General features: G+C 46.2%; 1 protein-coding gene across 1 annotated transcript in view; it reads left to right on the top strand.

The window, feature by feature from the left end:
* CALB2 (calbindin 2) overlaps positions 1–19,833 on the top strand; it is a 40,866-nt gene extending 21,033 nt beyond the window's left edge. Inside the window, exons 3-11 of the mRNA XM_077453633.1 lie at positions 696–785; positions 2,362–2,442; positions 2,526–2,582; positions 4,606–4,683; positions 7,376–7,431; positions 9,515–9,554; positions 14,879–14,932; positions 17,337–17,408; positions 17,490–19,833. Coding sequence (XP_077309759.1) covers positions 696–785; positions 2,362–2,442; positions 2,526–2,582; positions 4,606–4,683; positions 7,376–7,431; positions 9,515–9,554; positions 14,879–14,932; positions 17,337–17,408; positions 17,490–17,612 — 651 coding nt within the window. The 3' untranslated portion in view covers positions 17,613–19,833. The remainder of the gene's footprint in view (positions 1–695; positions 786–2,361; positions 2,443–2,525; positions 2,583–4,605; positions 4,684–7,375; positions 7,432–9,514; positions 9,555–14,878; positions 14,933–17,336; positions 17,409–17,489) is intronic.
* Positions 19,834–21,313: the final 1,480 nt, after the last annotated feature.

The following is a 21,313-nucleotide window of genomic DNA, read 5'->3' on the forward strand; positions in this document are numbered from 1 at the left end:
TGAGCAGCAATAATTTGCAGCAACCTCTAGCAACCAATTAGTGAGTGGTAAGGATGTCTAATAACTTCTAGCAACCAATCAATGAGCAGTATTGATGTACAGTAATCTCTAGCAACCAATCAACAAGCAGACCTCTAGCACACAATAAGTGAGCCATAATGTGTGCTATAACCTCTAGCAGCCAGTCAGTGAGTGGTAATGATACACTGTAACCTCTGGCAACCAATAGCAATCACTGTCTGATCTGATTCAGTAAACTGTTTTTGAGTCTAGCTGCTATTTATTATATGTCTCAGAGCAGGTGAAGAGTGAAATTGCATGGGGGTGGGGGGGGGGGGCAAGAACCCCCCCCATGCCCAGGGTCCAATCAATACAAAATACTAATACTGGGAGCAGCTATTCTAATTACAACATTGAGACTGATTAGGGTGTGATAATGAATGCACACCCTCCCACTTAATTCTCTTTTTAATAACGGTGTTACCAAGGCAAACATCAATACCTACAGCAAAGCAGAAGGTTAGAATCCTCAGTAAAGTGTGTTAAAATCTTTGCACTGTATTATTTCACCAGGTGAGGAATATAAATCTTAACAAATGTGAACATTCCCTTTAAGGGCCACTCTAGTCCCATTCTGCAGAATCTGCTCTTATAAAGACTTACCCACTCATCTTTTCTTTTTAACCATCTATTAGGAAGGAGCCACCATTAATATTGGAGAGAAGTTGAAAGAATTTATGCAAAAGTATGACAAAAATGCAGATGGGCGCATAGAGATGGCAGAGGTGAGTGCGCGCAGGAAGTAAGTACAGGTGAGATATGACGTGCATGCAGGAACGGAGTATAGGTGAGATACAGTATGAGGTGTGTGCAGGAACTGAGTACAGGTGAGATGGGAGCTGTGTATAGGAACTGAGTACAGGTGAGATGGGAGCTGTGTATAGGAACTGAGTACAGGTGAGATGGGAGCTGTGTGTAGGAACTGAGTACAAATGAGCTATGAGGTTTGTGCAGGAACTGATTACAGGTGAGCTATGAGGTTTGTGCAGGAACTGATTACAGGTGAGCTATGAGGTGTATACAGGAATGGAATACATGTGAGATATGAAGTGTGTACAGGAATTGAGTACAGGTAAGATCTTAAGCTGTGTGCAAGAACTGAGTACAGGTGAGATATGAGGTGTATGCAGGAACCGACTGCAGGTGAGATATAAGGCATGCGCAGGAATTGAATGCAGGCAAGATATGAGTTCTGTGCAGGAACTGAGTACAGGTAAGATATGAGTTCTGTGCAGGAGCTGAGTACAGGTGAGATATGAGGAGTGTGCAGGAACCGAGTACAGTACAAGTGAGAAAGTAAGGTGTGTGTGTGTGTGCAGGAACTGAGCACATGTTGGATATGGGGAGTGTGCAGGAATCGAGTACAGGTGAGATATGAGTTGTGTGCTGGACTTGAGTACAGGTGAGATATGATGAGTTCAGGAACCGGTACAGTACAGGAGAAAAAGGTGTGTGCAACAACTGAGTACAGGTGGGATATGAGGAGTGTGCAGGAACTGAGTACAGGTGGGATATGAGGTGTGTGCAGGAACTGAGTACATGTGGGATATGAGGTTTGTGCAGGAACTGAGTACATGTGGGATATGAGGTGTGTGCAGGAACTGAGTACAGGTGGGATATGAGGTTTGTGCAGGAACTGAGTACATGTGGGATATGAGGTGTGTGTAGGAACTGAGTACATGTGGGATATGAGGTGTGTGTAGGAACTGAGTACATGTGGGATATGAGGTGTGTGTAGGAACTGAGTACATGTGGGATATGAGGTGTGTGCAGGAACTGAGTACAGGTGGGATATGAGGTGTGTGCAGGAACTGAGTACAGGTGGGCTATGAGGTTTGTGCAGGAACTGAGTACATGTGGGATATGAGGTGTGTGTAGGAACTGAGTACATGTGGGATATGAGGTGTGTGTAGGAACTGAGTACATGTGGGATATGAGGTGTACAGGCACTGAGTACAGGTGGGATATGAGGTGTGTGCAGGAACTGAGTACAGGTGGGCTATGAGGTGTGTGCAGGAACTGAGTACAGGTGGGCTATGAGGTGTGTGCAGGAACTGAGTACAGGTGGGCTATGAGGTGTGTGCAGGAACCAGGTACAGGGGAGGTAGTTGCAGGAATCGCATCCAGGTGATATATGAGGTTTGTGTGGGAACTGAGTACAGGTTTAGATATGAAGTGTGTGCAGGGACTGAGTACAGTTGAAATATGAGGTGTGTGCAGGAACCGAGAACAGGTGATCAAAGAGTGTGTGCAGGTGACGGTATTGGTGGATGATCCCCCTCTTTTCTCTTCACTTTACAGTTGGCTCAGATTCTCCCGACTGAGGAAAATTTTCTTCTCTGCTTCCGTCAGCATGCCGGTTCCAGCTTAGAGTTCATGGAGGTGAGTGTTGCACCCACTCATACATACCTGCAGACACTTACCTCAGCCCCCCTGGTGATTTCATTACCCTTCTACTTTTGTAGGCATGGAGAAAATATGACACAGACAGAAGTGGCTACATAGAGGCCAATGAGCTGAAGGTAGGTGGCTCAACATGCTAGGAGTTCAGTAACACTGGGGCCTGGTGCCTATTCTTTTCTTTCAGGTTCTTTTCTGTGTGGGGTGGGTGATCAGTGTTAGGGACCTACCGATCTCCAACTGACGATCCCTCCAGTTATGTGATTGAACGTAGATTTCACTTAATAAAGGGAAGTGGATCATTTCTGCTATTTGGGCCTTTGTGTCTGCCTATCCCTCCATTACTGATATTAGGTATATGGGTTTAGCAGATCCCCACTGGGCAGAATGAAGCATCGGCTGGGTCAGATGCTATTCATTTATAGTCTTACCAGAGAGAACAGGTATTGACAGTTGACTTATTTCTCCTCTGCATGTATCCCTTGCTGAGCTGAGTATACATGTTTATGAAGCCCTTGGTATAGGGCAGTGGTCTCCAAACTGCAGCCCTGGATCCGAATGCTGCCCTTTTCTTGTATTTATGTGGCCCTTGAGGTATTATTCCTGCCACTGAAACCAACAATGGGGAACTATTCCTTCCACTAACACCAATGATGGGGCATAATTCTTTCCACTGACGACAAAAATGGGGCACTATTCCTCCCAACTACACCAACTATTTCTCCCTCTAATACCAACGATCAGGAATTATTTACCCCAACTGGGCACAGTCCAGCCCCCCTAAAGTCTGAAGGACCATAAACTGGCCCTTTCTTTAGAAAGTTTGGAGACCACTGGTATAGGGGATAGCCTGCGGCCAGTCCGTTCACGTGCCCACTCATCCAAAGGCCCTCTTATGCTGTGTACACACGAGCGGAATTTCCGTAGAAAGTCAGACGGGAGCTTTTCATCATATATTCCGATTGTGTGTGTATGCCCCATCGGACTTCTTACGTCAAAAATTCTGACGGACCTATAAAGAGAACATGTTCTAAATTTTTCTGAGGGAACCAATTGCTATCAGGAAAACTGCTTGTCTGCATGCTGTTCCGACATGCCAAAAACGACGCATGCTCTGAAGCAAGTACGAGATGGAAGCTATTGGCTATTGAACTTCCTTTTTCTAGTCCCGTTGTACGTGTTGTACATCACCGTGTTCTTGATGGTCAGACTTTGGTGTGCCAGTGTGTTTACAAGACAGCTAGAGCGGAATTCCGTTGGAGAAACCTTCAGAGTTTATTCCGACGGAAAAAACGCTCGTGTATACACGGCATAAGACTCTTTGGCACCTTTATAGTCGCCCAGTAAACTCTCCCAGTTATCATACATGGTACAATTTGACCATACAATCTCTGTAATCAACTTTAGATCTACCAATACTATGTATTAGGAGCACGTACCTAAACTAACAAATCTAACAAACCTTGGACTACATATTTGTTGGCAGATCCAACAGGGATTGCACAATCAGATTGTGACTTGCATGGTAAGCTTTAGGGGTCTATTTACAAATGCTTTTACACAAAATCTACACAACATTCACTCAGGATTCACCCATCTCTGCATTTAAATGTAATTAGAAAAATGTGTAAATCCTCCATGAATGTAGTGTGAAATGTTTTCTAACTAGACTACATATTATGGAGCCTGAGAGAGTAGAAGTGGTTCTTCAGACTGTAGAAAGCGATGGCTGTATGTTTTCATCATAAAAAAAAAAAAAAGAAAGAAAAACTATCTTGAGATTTCTGTGGTGAGTCTTCTATCGTGGTTGGGGCCTACCTTGGCCTTGCACATTGATTGATCTCTGTTAGCTTTGTGTGACCTGGCAGGAAAGCCTCCATCTTATACAGTAGGGATATGCAATTAGCAGACCTCCAGCTGTTGCAGAACTACAAGTCCCATGAGGCATAGCAAGACTCTGACAGCCACAAGTATGACACTCAGAGGCAGAGGCGTGATGGGACTTGTAGTTTTGCAACAGCTGGAGGTCCGCTAATTGCATATCCCTGTATATACAGCATTGACCGTGTCATCTGTTCCACACTAGATAAAGAACGATCCTGTGCTGTGTATCTTGGTCATCCCCATCTCTGTTCTCTGTTGTAGGGGTTCCTCTGCGACCTCCTGAAGAAAGCAAATCGGCCATTCGATGAGAAGAAGCTGCAGGAGTACACACAGACCATTGTAAGTGTCCAAGCCACGGGTCCTAGTGGACCCCTTAACCTGATCACCTTATTTTATCTCATAGGGAAAAATCTCTGCACAGTCTTATTTGCTACAAAAATGGGTAAAATTCAGCTTCCATAACCCTCATAATCCTAGAAGAAGCTCACACAGAAAATAAAAGACTAGAACTATGAACTATGGAACTATGGGGAGCTGGGGAGAGAGTCCCATTTGTGATACACATAATGTAATGTTATATTCCCTGCTGGCCTCTTGTCACTGTGTCTCATCCAGGGTGCAATGTAAGTTTCCTACTGGCCTCCGCTGTCACTGTGTCACACAGATTGTAATGTGCCCCATTCTTGCCCCAGCTGTCACTGTGCCTTGCAGAGGTTGTAATATGGGTTCCTTGCTGGCCTCGGCTGTCACTGTGCCTCATACAGGAGTGTGAGTTCCTTGCTGGTGTCTCCATGCTTCTCACATGATGTAATGTGGATTCTCTGCTGGCCTCAATTTGTCACCGTACTTTGCACAGGATGTAATGGCTTCCTTCTTGCCCCAGCTGTCACTGTGCCTCACACAGGATGTAATGTGAGTGACCCCCCTTCAGCTGTCACTGTGCAACGCGCAGGGTGTAATGTGATTTCCCCCCCCCCCCCCCCGCTGCATCAGCTGTCACTGTGCCTCACACAGGATGTAATGTGAGTCCCCCCCCTCCTGCCGAGTGCCCCCACAGCACGCAGCTTGCTATAGGGGCACCCGAGCTGAGCTGTTGCTTTGTATGTCTATACAGAGCCCCGGTTCGGCCCCATCCCCTCTCTTTCCTCATTGGCTCACTGACTTTGATAGACGGCAACGGGAGCCAATGGCACCATGCTGCCGTCTCAGCCAATTTGGAGAGAGAGGCCCGGACATCCGACACTCAACATCGCTGGATCGAGATGGGCTCAGGTAAGTATTAGGGGGGCTGCTGCACACAGAAAGATAAAATAAAAAACCTCCTCAGTTTACAACCGCTTTAACACGTCAGCTGTCAACAAGGAAACTCCACTGACAGCTGAATGAGTCATTGGTTGTTAACCACTTGCTGCCCGCCCTACAGCAGAAACACGGCGGCAAAGTGGTTTCAAAATCCTGACCGGACGTCATATGACGTGATCAGGATTTTGAGCCGCTGCGCCCCCCCGGGGGCGCGTATCACGGCGATCATTGTTGCAGGGTGTCAGTCTAACACCCCGCAACTACGATCTCGGTAAAGAGTCTAGGATGCAGACTCATTACCACGTGATCAGCCGTGTCCAATCACGGCTGATCACAGTGAAAATAGGAAGAGCCAGCGATCGGCTTTTCCTCACTCGCGTCTGTAAGACGCGAGTAGAGGAGAGCCAATCTGCTGCTCCTCTGACAGGGGGGGTCTGTGCTGATTGATTATCAGTGCAGCCCCCCCGAAGATGCCCACACTAGACCCCCAGGGACGCTACCAGACCACCAGAGATGCCCAGCACCAGGTATGCCACCCTAGACCACCAGGGATGCCAGTCAATGCCCACAATGGATGCCAATTAGTGCCCACAACGGATGCCAATCAGTGCCCACAATGAGCATCACTGATTGGCATGCATTATTGTTTGGCACTGATTGGTATCCATCAGTATAGTATAATACAATACAATGCCGCCTATCAGTGCCCATCTGTGCCGCCTATCAGTGCCCATCTGTGCCGCCTATCAGTGCCCACCCGTGCCACCTATCCATGCCAGCTATCAGTGCCCATCCATGCCCATCTGTGCTGCCTATCCATGCCCATCTGTGCCGCCTATCCATGCTCATCCATGCCAATCCGTGCCAGCTATCAGTACCAATTTGTACCACCTATCGGTGCCCATCCATGTCACCCATCAGTGCCACCCATCAGTGCCGCCTATCAGTGCCACATATCAGTGTCCATCAATGCCACTTCATTGGTGCCACCTCATCGGTGCCCATCAGTGCCGCCTTATCAGTGCCTGTCAGTGCAGCCCCATCAGTGCCCATCAGTGAAGGAGAAAACTTACTTATTTACAAAGCTTTGAAACTGAAACAAAAAAAAACATATTTTTTTTCAAAATTTTCGGTCTTTGTTTATTTGTTTTTAGAAAAAAATAAAAACCGCAGAGGTGATCAAATACCACCAAAAGAAAGCTCTATTTGTGGGGAAAAAAAGCTTAAAATTGGCCTCGGCAGGAAGGTGTTTAAGTACCCGGTATTGAAGTGGTTAAGGATGCAGCGGCCCCACTCCTTAATAACCGATAATTGCTGTTTTTTTTTTTTTTTTTTTCTTACATTTCAGCTGTCAGTGGGGAATCCCGCTGACAGCTGAAGGAATCGAGACTGAAAGTATTGGTTTCAGGTATCGGTGCATTTGCATGAGTACCAATACTTGTGCAAATACTTAGTACTGTCACTGATACCGGTATTGGTGCAACCCTATTACGTATTGTATGTTTTGTAATTGTCGTTTTGCCGTCTCTGTTGCTTATGTTTTTAAAGACAATAAAGCTTTTTGTAAAAAGAAAAGAAGAAATGTAAAAGTAACAGTATTTAGAGACAAATTATTGTCAAGTTATCCAGCCCATACTGATAGAAAATTTGGCCTGCTCATTAAAGGGTTTAAGGTATAAAGTGTTCCTCCTTGTCTGCTAAGCTGACACTCTATTTCTTTATCTTGCAGCTGCGCATGTTTGACATGAATGGCGATGGGAAGCTCTGCCTGTCAGAGATGTCCAGGTAAAATAGGGGCTTCTTTTCTCTTTGTGAATTATGGCTGATAATCGACACCGAACATGCTGTTGAGTAAAGCACGTAAACTTAGGCAGGCCCTACATGGTGTGAATTTCTTTCCTGCAACCATGGGTTGCAGGAAAGAAAATTGCATGATTCCCACCATAGATAGACACAGACCGTGCTGGCAGGGAAATCCCACCTGCTGAGCAATTGTCTGCTCCTGGCGGGGGGGGGGGGGGGGGGGGTTGGGGGGGGGGGGTGGAAGGAAGCCATCCCCACCGGGAGAAGATGGTGATTATTGCTAGAGGCTATAGGAGCTGCTAGCGATAATCGCAAGAGAATCCAGTTAGGGTTGCCACCTGGATTCACCCGGACAGTTCAGGTTTGGGTCATGCGTTCGGGTTTCAGACCACCTGCAACCCGGACACATTATTCAGACCAGGGTTGCTGGCTGCAGATGTTTAAGCCATGAGTGTCTGTTACACTCTTTCACACTGCCCAAAGCCAGCATTAACAATTACCTGGCCCCTCCACACAGACGGAAGAGGAGAGAGGGCCTGACCTGCTCCTCTTCCTCCCGCCCCTACTCCTCTGTTTCTGCCCACACTTCAATCCCTGCTGCTGTGCCTCAGAAAAGAAAAGTGTGGGCCAGAAATTTGAAGTCCAGCAGTCTCAGCTACATCTGGATGAGAGGTGCTGACTGCCAAGGGGTGAGTGAGCTCACCATCCATGCCTGCCTGTGACTGAAGTCTCCCCCTTCTCTCTCCTGCCTCTGAGTGAGTACACTAAGGTAAATCAGGGTTCTCAGAGCACCCCTTACATCAAATTTTCCCTTCACACCAGATGCCACAGTGTTCCCCTTACATCAGAGTCCTCTCTGCACATCAGAGTTCTCAATGTTCACCCTTAGATCAGGGTTCCCCGAGCATCCCTTATGTCAGAGTCCCCAGAGTTGTCCCTTACATCAGAGTCTGCAGAGTCTGTCCACCCCCCCCCCCCCTTACAGTGTAAGGGAACTCTGTGAGTTCAGATGTAAAAGAGGAACTCTGTGGACTCTGATGTAAAGGGGGACTCTTGTAATTAATTTCATTTGATTAGAAATGTTATTTAAAGAGGAAGTAAACCCTTCCAAACAACTTGGACCTATAGGTAAGCCTAGATTAAGGCTTACCTGTAGGTCCAAGCAATATCTCCTAAACCTATATGGTTTAGGAGATATTTGCCCGAAAATGGGCACCGCTGTCTACGGCGCATGCGCCGTAGACAGCGGCGCGCATTCGCACTAAATGCGGCAAATCCAAGAATGGATTTGCCAAATTTGTCGACTCCCGTGCGCATGCACGGGAGTGACGTCATCGCTGCTACGCCGTATGACAGCGGCGGAGCTGCGAGGCGCGACTCCCGTGCGCATGCGCGGGAGTGACGTCATCGCGGTTGCGCCGCTGTGATTCGTCGGAGCTGCGAGACGCCACAAGCAACATGGATGCGGCGGACTACAGGGGACAGCGGCGACTTCGCTGGCTCCTGTGTCAGGTAAGTGACACATAATGAGCTACTATGCGATGCATAGTAGTCCATTATGCTTTACCTTTGCAGGGAAAAAAAGAGGAAGTAAACCCATCAGGGTTTACTTCCTCTTTAATTGCAAAATATATGTATAATTTCTACTAGAAAAAAATATTGCTGTGAGCCGCTAAAGCTTGGGTTTGACTTGAAGAAAAGGTGGCAACCCTAAATCCAGTTAGATTTCCCCTCACTTCCTGTACCGAAGACAGCATTTTTACAAGACAGGAAGCGAAGAAATCTCTTCAAAAAGTTCTAATTCTTCCTAAATACATATAAAATGGAAAAAAAAATTTTGGGGGGGGGGGGTAAAGTGTACGGATGAACTTTACTTGCACTAGCACGTGATTGGATTATTCTTTGTACAGTGGATTTTTACCACATTTAGTAAGGAAAGTGAAATTCACATTGTGGTACTCCTTTAGTATATGATCTGTGTGTATCACGACAATAAAAGTCTTCTGTTCAGTTATGGATCTCCTACCAGCACAGGCCTTATAATATAATATGTTCTCTATTGCAGGCTGCTTCCTGTACAGGAGAACTTTCTACTGAAGTTTCAGGTATGGGAAAATTGTCAGAGGACACAGCCATATCTGATAGTTATTATACATCTTACATCACAGTGTAATCAACTGAGCAGTGTGGAGTACATAATGTACAATGCAGTGTATAAAGTGGAACAGTATGGTGTATGCAATGTACAGCAGAGTGTACAGAGTGGAGTAATGTGGAATATATAATGTACAGAGTGGAGTATATACAGTGGAGCAATCTGGAGTATGTTATGTACAGCAGAAGGTATACAGCAGGGATATGCAATTAGCGGACCTCCAGCTGTTGCAGAACTACAAGTCCCATGAGGCCTAGCAAGACTCTAACAGCCACAAGCATAACACCCAGAGGCAGAAGCATGATGGGACTTGTAGTTTTGCAACAGCTGGAGGTCCGCTAATTGCATATCCCTGGTATACAGTATAGCAGTGTGGAATCTATAATATAAAGCACAATGTATACAATTAAGCAATGTGGAGTAATTTACAGCAGAGCGTACACAGGGAAGCTGTGCTCAGTATATAATGTACAGCACAGTGTATACAGTAGAGCAATGTGAAGTTTATAATGTACAGTGAAGCAGTGTAGAGTATGTGATGTACATCATAGAGTATACAGTGGAGTATGTAATGTACAACGCAGTGTATACACTGGAGCAGTGTGGCACATAGAGTGCCTTGAAAAGGTATTCATACATCTTGAAATTTTCCACATCTTATCATGTTACAACCAAAAACTTAAATGTATTTGTAGCACCCTGGAGTTTAGCCAGGGTTGCTCCTCAAAAATGTACTTGCCAGGAGTAGTCATCTTGGCTAATTGTTAGAGATTAATTGATTTCTCCCAAAGTTTGCCCTTGTTGCACTTTTCTCTTCTACCACTAGGTGGCTGGGTACTTGGTGGTACTGGATACAAGAAGGGCAATGCAAGTTCAGATTATGGGTATATGGGGTATCTCAGCCAATGGGCCGGTTTTTAAAAAAAAAATCCCTTGGCCTGCTGGGGGAACCTATATATTTGGGTGGAGTCAGGTGATCGGTGTTCTGTGCCACCTGGACGGCTGTCTGAGAGGACATGTGTTATATTGCCCAGGCTGCTAGGCTGGAGATTGAGTCTATCCCGGGCACATCTGGCTTCTAGGCTGTCTGAGGGCCTATGCAGAAGCAAGAGAGCAGCGCAGGCATGGGATTTCGGCTTGCCGTCCAATCAGAAGTGACGGTTCTACCGGCCGGAGAACCTGCCGTGGTCGGAGGTAGAGGGGAAGGTGTCACCAGTAAGGAACCATCCGTCTTATTATAAGGTGACCAGATTTTTTAAATGAAATCCGGGGAAATATATATATTTTTTTATTGGCAAATGGTAAACTATTTTATATGCATATTTTCCTCAAATTATATATGCAGTCAGAAGTGTAGCATGGGTTGTCAGCGCCCGGGACAAGGCAAGAAATGTGGACCCCCGCCAGACTTTTAGCACTCTCTGAGTCCCTTCCACTAGTACAGTAGTACTGACCAACTTGATTCCTACACTGACCTACCTGCCCACTGAACTAACCTACCTGGTTTCCTACCCTGACCACTACACTGACCTACCTGATCACTACACTGATTATGCCTACACTGGCCTACCTTATCCCTACATTGACCTACCTGATTCCTACACTGACAACTACACTAACCTAACTGATTCCTACACTGACCTACCCGATTCCTATACTGACTACTACACTGACCTACCTCAGTTCTATACTGACCACTTCACTGACCTACCTGATTCCTGCACTACTCACCCCCCCCCCCCCCCCCCACATGAACAGTGTAGAATGGTTGATTTTGCTCACCTCTCCATGGCCTCCGTGATAATCTATCAGAGCAGGGATCTCCCCAGCACCAGGTTTCACCCAGGGAGAGAGTAACAGATGCCCACCCTCCATACTACTGCAATCCGGGGGCAAATCCGGGGACAGACTGGCTCCGGGGACATTGTCCTCAATCCGGGGACTGTCCCCGGAAACCGGGGATGTCTGGTCACCCTACCTTATTACCAGGGACCACAGTGAGTAACTGAAACAAGTACCGAAGCAGCGTTCTCACCAACCGGAGACGGAGAATAATCAGGACTCTTTTCAAGCCAGTGATGCTTGCAGAGCAGCCACGTGTGTCAAGCCAGGGACTGAGCATGCCATGGGGGTGAAGCTTGAGAGGTATCTTGAGTGCCAAGCTAGGGATCCAGCAGCGAGGCTAGGGTGACGCCTGAGGAAGATACCACCGTGAAGATTGGAAGAGCTCAAGGGATTCAGTGGTAGTGAATCATCTAGACTAGTGAGAGAGACTGGGAGCTTAGTGGGCTGAAGAACAACAAGGAGTGATTGTAGTGGAAGTGAAGGAACTGTTACATTTTGTGTTTGGCATGTTGCCATAGGAGACAGCATTCTTGCACATGCAGATGTGACATCTCACTGGATGCCTTTCCCTGCATGGCTGTCCTCCTGTTGAAGTCTCTGACTCTGCCAATTGAATTTGGAACTACCTAAGGTTGTCCTGGCCTTAACCCTCTCTCCCAAAGTTCTGTAAAGAGAAATAAAAATCTCTTTCAAGAAGTGTCTGGCACCCAATGACTTTAACTACTTTGCACCCACTATGCCTCACAACCCATCATATACAGAAGGATGTCCGTTGTCTCTGGCCCTGGAGGTTCTCATCAGACCGAAGGAGGCCTGGGACCTCGCTACATATTTTCTGGGATTTTATGTGATAGACCAACACAAAGTGGCACATAATTGTGAAAGGAAAATTATAAATGGTTTTCAATATTTTTTACAAATAAAAATCCGAAAAGTGTTGCGTGCATTTGTATTCAGCCCCCTTTACTCTGATATTCCAACCTAAAATCTAGTGGAACTAATTGCCTTCAGTCACCAAATTAGTAAATAGAGTCCGCCTGTGTGTAATTTAATCTCAGTATAAATACAGCTGTTCTGTGAAGCCCTCAGTTTTGTTGGAAAACTTTAGTGAACAAACAGCATCATGAAGGCCAAGGAACACACCAGACATGTCAGGGATAAAGTTGTGGAGAAGTTTAAAGCAGGGTTTGGTTATAAAAAAAAATATCCCAAGCTTTGAACATCTCACGGAGCACTGTTTAATCCATCATCCCAAAATGGAAAGAGTATGGCACAACTGCAAACCTACCAAGACATGGCGGTCCACCTAAACTGACAGGCCGGACAAGGAGAGCATTCATCAGAAGCAGTCAAGAGGCCCATGGTAACTCTGGAGGAGCTGCAGAGATCCACAGCTCAGGTGGGAGAATCTGTCCACAGGACAACTATTAGTCGTGCTCTCCACAAATCTAACCTTTATGGAAGAGTGGCAAGAAGAAAGTCATTGTTGAAAGAAAGCCATAAGAAGTCCTAGTTGGCGAGAAGCCATGTGGGGGACACAGCAAACATGTGGAAGAAGGTGCTCTGGTCAGATGAGACCAAAATTAAACTTTTTGGCTTAAAAGTAAACCGTTATGTGTGGCGGAAAACTAACACTGCACATCACCCTGAACACACCATCCCCACCGTGAAACATGGTGGTGGAAGCATCATGTTGTGGGGATGCTTTTCTTCAGCAGGGACAGGGAAGCTGGTCAGAGTTGATGGGAAGATGGATGGAGCCAAACACAGACCATTCTTAAAAGAAAACCTGTAAAGCCTTGTACGCATAATCTTCGTGGATTTTCAGACAAACGTTTGTCCGTTTTTTGTTGCATACTAGTCTCATATCGAAAGTGAAGAGGTTACTCGCTATATGAAAATTCATGTATGACAGAATTCAACTTCAGAAGTGACGTAATGTGTTGAATAGTTATGTATGTATTCTTTCATTTCTGAGCATGCGTAGTCATGCTCTTATGATTTTTTACGAAAACTGTACAAATTAAATGAAAATTGGACATTGTGTTCACGTGCGAAAATCTGCAGATCATTCGCTGGACGAAATTTTACTTCCTGAGATTCGTATAGTTTGTACGGGCCTTAAGTCTGCAAGAAGACTTGAGACTGGGATGGAGGTTCGCCGTCTAGCAGGACAACGACTCTAAATAAACAGCCAGAGCTACAATGGAATGGTTTAGATCAAAGCATATTCATGTGTTAGAATGGTCCAGTCACAGTCCAGACCTAAATCCAATTGAGAATCTATGGCAAGAAAATTGCTGTTAACAGACGCTCTCCATCCAATCTGACAGAGCTTGAGCTATTTTGCAAAGCAGAATGGGCAAAAATGTCACTCTCTAGATGTGGAAAGTTGGTAGAGACATTCCTACCTATATCATATTGACTCAGGGGGGGGGCTGAATACAAATGCACGCCACACTTTTGACATATGTATTTGTAAAAAAAACGGAAAACCATTTATTATTTTCCTTCCACTTCACAATTATGTGCCACTTTGTGTTGGTCTATTACATAAAATCTCAATAAAATACATCTACATTTTTGGTTGTAACATGACAAAATGTGGAAAATTTCAAGGGGTATGAATACTTTTTTTAAGGCTCTGTATAATGTACAGCAGTGTATAGAGTGGAGTGGTGCAGAATATATAATGTAAATCGGATTGTTTACAGAGTTGAGTATGTTATGTACAACACAATGTATACAGTGGAGCAGTGCACAGTATATAACATACATTACAGTGTATACAGTGGATTAGTATATAATATAAAGTACAGTGTCTATACTGTGGAGCAGTGTGTCATTTGTAATGTACAATACAGTGGAGTATGTAATTTACAACACAGTGGGGGTTAATTACTAAAGGAAAATCCACTTTGCACTGAAAGTGCACTTGGAAGTAAAGTCACTGTAGATCCGAGGAGGACATGCAAGGAAAATAAAAAACAGCATTTTAGCTTGTACATGTTTGGATGATAAAATCAGCAGAGCTTCCACTCATTTCAGATCTACCCCCTAGATTTACAGCGACTGCACTTCCAAGTGCACTTTCAGTGCAAAGTGGATTTGCCTTTCGTAAATAACCCCCTGTGTATACAGTGGAGCAGTGCACAGTATATAACACAGTATATCATTACAGTGTATAGTATGGAGCATGTTAATGTACAGCACAGTGTATAGTGTGGAGTATATCATGTACAGACAGCACCGCTTTTACAGTGGAGCAGTGTGGCATATATAATGTACACCAGAGTGAATACAATGAAGTGGTGTAGAGTATAAAATGTAAAGCAGAGTGTATACAATGCAGAGTATGTAATGTACAGCACAGTGTATATATAGTGGAGCGATGTGTAAATCACAGTGTAAACATTGGTTATTTTACAGGGAATGAAGTTGAGCTGTGATGAGTTTAATGCAATATTCAACTTCTATGACAAGGTAAGGTGGTGATGGCCATCTCAAATTAGAAATATCATAACATATAGTGGAGTGTATAGAGAAGAATCAAATATATAACCTGTTCTCTTAGATCCCCTGATGGTACCAATTCAGACATGATTAGGCAGTTCCTGAAGCTGCCCTAAGGATTAAATAATTGTCACCCAGTCTGGTCCATCAGGATCAAGCAAAGACTGAGGTGTCCATGGGCCCCTCCCAACCTCAGCAGACCCACCAAAATGTCATCTAAGCCCTTGTACACACGGTCGGACATTCAGACAACCAAATCCGTCGGATTTTGTCCGAAACTGTTGCATACACACAGTCGGACAAAGTTTTCAGAAAATCCGATCGTACTTAACGTGATGACATTATTTCGTTAGGACGGGACTACGTTCAGGCTAGTAGCCAATAGCTTTGGTCTAGGAATTTGATCTGAGCATGCGTGGCACTTTGATCCGATCGGAATTCTCTACACATGATCAGACAAAGTCCGATCGGATCATGTTGTCAGAAAATTTTATAGCCCAGCTGGAAAACTTGGTCCGTCGGATACTCAGACGGAAACAGTCCGATGGAGCCCACACACTGTCGGATTATCCGACAACACGGTCCTTGTCCATCAGAATGTCCGACCATGTGTACAAGGGTTTAGGGTTATCCAGTGGCCCCTGAGCATCCTGTGTCATCCATGACTCCTGAGCATCCTGTGTCATCCATGACCCCTGAGCATCCTGTGTCATCCATGACCCCTGAGCATCCTGTGTCATCCATGACCCCTGAGCATCCTGTGTCATCCATGACCCCTGAGCATCCTGTGTCATCCATGACCCCTGAGCATCCTGTGTCATCCATGACCCCTGAGCATCCTGTGTCATCCATGACCCCTGAGCATCCTGTGTCATCCATGACCCCTGAGCATCCTGTGTCATCCATGACCCCTGAGCATCCTGTGTCATCTGGTGACCCCTGAGCATCCTGTGTCATCTGGTGACTCCTGAGCATCCTGTATCATCTGGTGACCCCTGAGCATCCTGTGTCATCTGGTGACCCCTGAGCATCCTGTGTCATCTGGTGACCCCTGAGCATCCTGTGTCATCTGGTGACCCCTGAGAATCCTGTGTCATTCATGACCTAGAGCATCCTGTTTCATTCATGACCTAGAGTATCCTGTGTCGTCTGGTGACCCCTGAGCATCCTGTGTCATCTGGTGACCCCTGAGCATCCTGTGTCATCTGGTGACCCCTGAGAATCCTGTGTCATTCATGACCTAGAGCATCCTGTTTCATTCATGACCTAGAGTATCCTGTGTCGTCTGGTGACCCCTGAGTATCCTGTGTTATCTGGTGACCCCTGAGAATCCTGTGTCATTCATGACCTAGAGTATCCTGTGTCGTCTGGTGATCCCTGAGCATCCTGTGTTGACTGGTGACCCCAGAGCATCCTGTGTCATTCATGACCCTGAGCATCCTGTGTTATCTGGTGACCCCTGAGCATCCTGTATTGACTGGTGACCCCTGAGCATCCTGTGTCATTCATGACCTAGAGCATCCTGTATCGTCTGGTGACTCCTAAGCATCCTGTGTTATCTGTTGACCCCTGAGCATCTTGTGTTGTCTGGTGACCCCTGAGCATCCTGTTTTATCTGTTAACCCCTGAGCATCCTTCGTCATCCAGTGACCCCTGAGGACCCTAAGTTATCTAGCGACCCCTAAGCATTATGTGCTATCCGATGACCCCTGAATACCTTGTTTTATCCATTGGCCCCTGAGTATCTAGTGTCATCTTGTGGCCCCAGTGCAACCCATGACTCCAATGACCCCTGAGCATCCTGTGTCATCTTTTGACCCCAGTGCACCCCATAACTCCAGTGTGCCTCAGATTATTCTCTGTTATCCAGTGAACCCCGAGCATCCTGTGTTATCTGGTGACCCTTAAGTATGCTGTGTTATCTGGTGCCCCCTGAGCATCCCATGTCATCTGATCACCCCAGTGCAACCTGTGACTCTGGGGACTCCAGAACATCCTGTTCATCTTGTGACCCCAGTGCACCCCTGTGTGCCCCTTGACTCCAGACCATTCTGTATCATTTATTGACTATTAGTGCATCCATGACACCTGTGTTTTCACACAGTCTCTGATCAAGTCATTTCTTTCAACATTATACAGCATTAAAAGCCCTGGTAAAGGGGGTAAAGTCTGTCCCCGAAAATCCGTTGGCTTGTTACGTTAGATAGATTAAATACTCTTAGGCTCCCCATCATATATAGGAGATCTGTATACTCTTGGGTCCTTATTACATATGGGAGGTCTGTATACTCTTAAGCTCCCCATCATATATGGGAGGTCTGTGTAGACAAGGTACTTGCAGACTCACTCCCATCTTAACGTTTGACTTTTGCAGGACCGGAATGGCTACATTGATGAGAATGAACTGGACGCTTTACTGAAAGACTTCTTCGAGAAAAGTAAAAAGGTGAGAGTCCTTACAGATCACGTGGAGCTGGCGAACCCTGAGGCCTGACAGTGTTGACTCATCCATGTTGTCTGGTTTTAGGAGGTGAATATTCAGAACCTGACCGGATATCGCCAGAGCATCATGTCGCTGTGTGACGGGGGACGCCTCTACCGCAAGGAGCTGGAGATTGTACTCTGCAATGACTCATCCCCCTTCAAGTAACTGAGGGGCCCCAACTCTATTCAACACACTGCACTGAGACCCTTTTCCCTGCCCCCACCCCACCACTGTCCAGAGACCGGGGAGAGAGACTACAACCATGCCCAGAGATCAGGGAGAGTACCACCACTGAGAGAGAGTTTCTTTGTTTATTAGAAACCAGGGAGAGAGAGAGTACAACCATTGAGAGAGACTGAGGAGAGAAAGTACCACTTTAGAGAGAGATCTAGAAGAAAGTACTATCACTTAAGAGAGATTCTGGGGAGGGAGAGTCCCACCACTAAGAGAGACTGGGAATAGAGAGTACCACCCTATGAAAGATATTGGGGAGGGAGTACCACCCTATGAAAGATACTGTGGAGACAGTATCCGATATCAGGGACACCGGGGGGGAGAGTACCACCCTATAAGAGATACCAGGGAGCGAGTACAAACCTATGAGAGATACTGGGTAGAGAGCACCAACTTGTGAGAGTTACTGGGAGAGAGTACCACCATATGAGAGAGACCAGGAAGACAGAAATACCACAGAGCGAGTACCACTGTGTGATAGATACTGGGGAGAGAGTATCTCCCAAGGAGGGATATCGGGGAGAGAGTACTACTATATGAGACTTACTGGGGGAGAGAGTACTAACCTATGAGAAATACTAGGGAGGGAGTACAGCCATATGAGAAAGACCGGGTAGAGAGTTCCACCACTGGTGGAAGAGTCCAAGGGAGAGCACTGATACTTGTTAGAGACCAGGAAACACTTACTAGACCAGGGAGAAGCACCAACACGGAGGAACAGAGAGTAATACCACTTAGGGAAAACTGAGAGGAGTACCACCAGTGTGGGAGACAATGGATGAGTACCACCCCTGAAGGAGAGAGAACTATTCCTGAGAGAGACTTGGAAGGAGTAAAAAACCAAGGTGGGATACTAACACTGAGAGAGAAAGATCAGGAAGGAGTAGCACCCTTGACTCTGAAGGAAACCAAAGAAGAGTACCACCTATATGGGGGAGAGTACCACCACTGAGGGAGAGCAGGGAGGAATACCACCTATAAGGGACAGCGAGGGTACCAACATTGATGGAGATTTGATTATCCCTTTGAGGGAGAGAGACTACCACCACTGACAGAGACCTTAGAGGAATACCGCCACTGAGGGGGGCCAGGGAAGAGTACCACCACTAAAGGAGAGTATACCATCCCTAAGGTAGACCAAGGAGGAGTACAACCTATAATAGACTCTCCACTGTGTGAGAGTGGCTAAGTACAGGTTTTCAAATAAATATGTGGGAGTTGGTACCCCTACCTAAATACCAAGGAGAGAGGATACTGCAGTGTTAGTCAGTGGGGAGTAATAGTGTGGAGATATAGAGACATTTAGAGAGCTCTCTGCACTCTTTCTAACTTGTGGGACTCCTGGGCTCTCACTTCTGTGATCTCGCTCATTGGATGGTCTCTTCCTGTCCTCACATTGAACCATGGATTGTTCTGAGTTTGGAAGGGCCATATCATATATGAAGCCAGATAATTATTTACCTATCCCCCCCCCCCACATCCTTACACTTACACCTATACTTGGTCTTAGAGTTGAAAAATCTTATTCTCATACGTTTATAGATCACTGTCATAAGTACTTATCACCTCTCTGGAACCCACCACCTCATTCTCTCCAGGACCCTATAAACATGCTTTCTCCTGGTCCTAAGCACCCTGCTTTCTACTGGAACCCACGACCCCACTCTCAACTGGACAGCATCACCCACATATTCATCTCTTTCCTGAGGCTCGGTTCTCCTCTGGTCCTAGTTACCCTGCTTTATTATGGAACCTACCACCCCAATCTCTACTGGACTGCATCACCCAATCACCATTCTCTTTCCTGCTACTTGCTCTCCCCTGGTCCCCAGTACCCCATTTTATTTGGAACCTACCACCCCTCTCTCCACTGTCTTGAGCACCCTGTTTCTACTGGAATTCCCAGCGCCCTCTACCTGGAACCCTGCTCTGTGTACCCCTCAATCCTCCAGACAGTGCTCTCTCCAGACCCCTCTGGTCCCTGGTCCTTGCCCTGTGTCTCTCTCCCTGACACCTGCTGCCGCTGCCCTGAGTTTAGGAAAGGTCTCTGTTATATTTGGGGTTTCTGCAGAGTGATCCCCACTTCTCGTTTTCTTTCTGGGTTTTGCTTGTTTCCTGCTTACCAAAGAATGAATAAAACGGCAGATCCTGAGTGTGTCTCCACCTTTGTGTCCCAACTCACATACAGACAATTGAGGGAACATAATACAATACAGACCCCAGGAAACTGAGTTCACTGCACCCTCTGACAGTTAAAGGGGTGTCACGGATAGCAAACAGGGGTCCAAAAGAGTATCTAGGGAAGAAAGGCCAGCAAATGTAAGAGGTATTTGTTTCTAATCCTTGGAAATCGGCCAGCTTGCTGATCATTTATTGTGGGAACCCCAAAAGTCTCCCTAATTTTGGGGACCAGTGCCAGGACAAGGTCATCCAGCGCCCAGGGCAAAGATGCCAAACTGCTCCCCCCTTTCCCTTAGGATTAGGATCAGGGTGCCCCCTACCCCTGCAATAAACCATTGCGCCAGGGGCAGCCATCCCTCCTGCCCACCCCTTGTCCCAGCCCTGTTGGGGACTATGTAGCTGCCAAAAAAATCAACAGAACACACACATTATTATCTGAGCTACCATTGCCCACAGATTATAGGATTATGGGAAACGTTCCTCCTGACACCTCTGATCAGTACACAACCTAGCTCACCAACCATCGATGGGACTCGACCTCTAAGCCCTTGTACACACGGTCGGAGATTCCGACAACCAAATCCGTCGGATTTTGTCCGAAACTGTTGTATACACACGGTCGGACAAAGTTGTCGGAAAATCCGACGTGATGGCGTTATTTCGTTACGACGGGACTACGTTCATGCTAGTAGCCAATAGCTTTGGTGTAGGAATTTGATCTGAGCATGCGTGGCACTTTGTCCGATCGGAATTCTCTACACATGATCGGAGTATGTCCAATCGGAGCATTTTGTCTGAAAATTTTACCAACAAGTTGGAAAACTTGGTCCGTCGGATACTCCGACGGAAACAGTCCGATGTAGACCACACACAGTCAGAATATCCGACAAAATGGTCCGATCGGACACATTCCTTCGGAATCTCCGACCGTGTGTACAAGGGCTTAGATATGACAAAGATCTCCTTACACATCAAAGGGGACTCCACCCACTCCGACTAATATAAATGTCTCCAGTTATGAGTTATGGATTTGGAAGTGAGGATAATGGTCTGGATCAGTGTTCTGTATATGTACTTCATGCCTACAAGAACCAGAAGCACCATAGAAGGAACCCAACATTAATGATTCCACCATAATTTATCAAAGCACTAGAACAGCCTTTCTCAACCTTTTCAACACAGAGGAACCCTTGAAATAGTTCTCCGGTCTTGGGGAACCCCTGCTAAAAATGAGAAATCTACAACTCATGATACAATAGAGTGATGGTCAGTGGGAAGAATGGTCCTTACACTTGTGGTCATTGGGAAGAATTACCTCTTAACAGATAACTAAAAAGATCAATGGCGTCAGTGGGAACTTATCTGAGAGGCAGAAATTGACCAATGCTGAAGGAACCCTTAGCAACCTTTGGAGGAACCCTGGTTGAGAATCACTGCACTAGAATGTGTGG

Source organism: Lithobates pipiens, unplaced genomic scaffold (genome assembly GCF_037356315.1).
Source record: "Lithobates pipiens isolate NorthernLeopardFrog02 unplaced genomic scaffold, aLitPip1_a1.2 Scaffold_10, whole genome shotgun sequence".
NCBI lineage: Eukaryota > Metazoa > Chordata > Amphibia > Anura > Ranidae > Lithobates > Lithobates pipiens.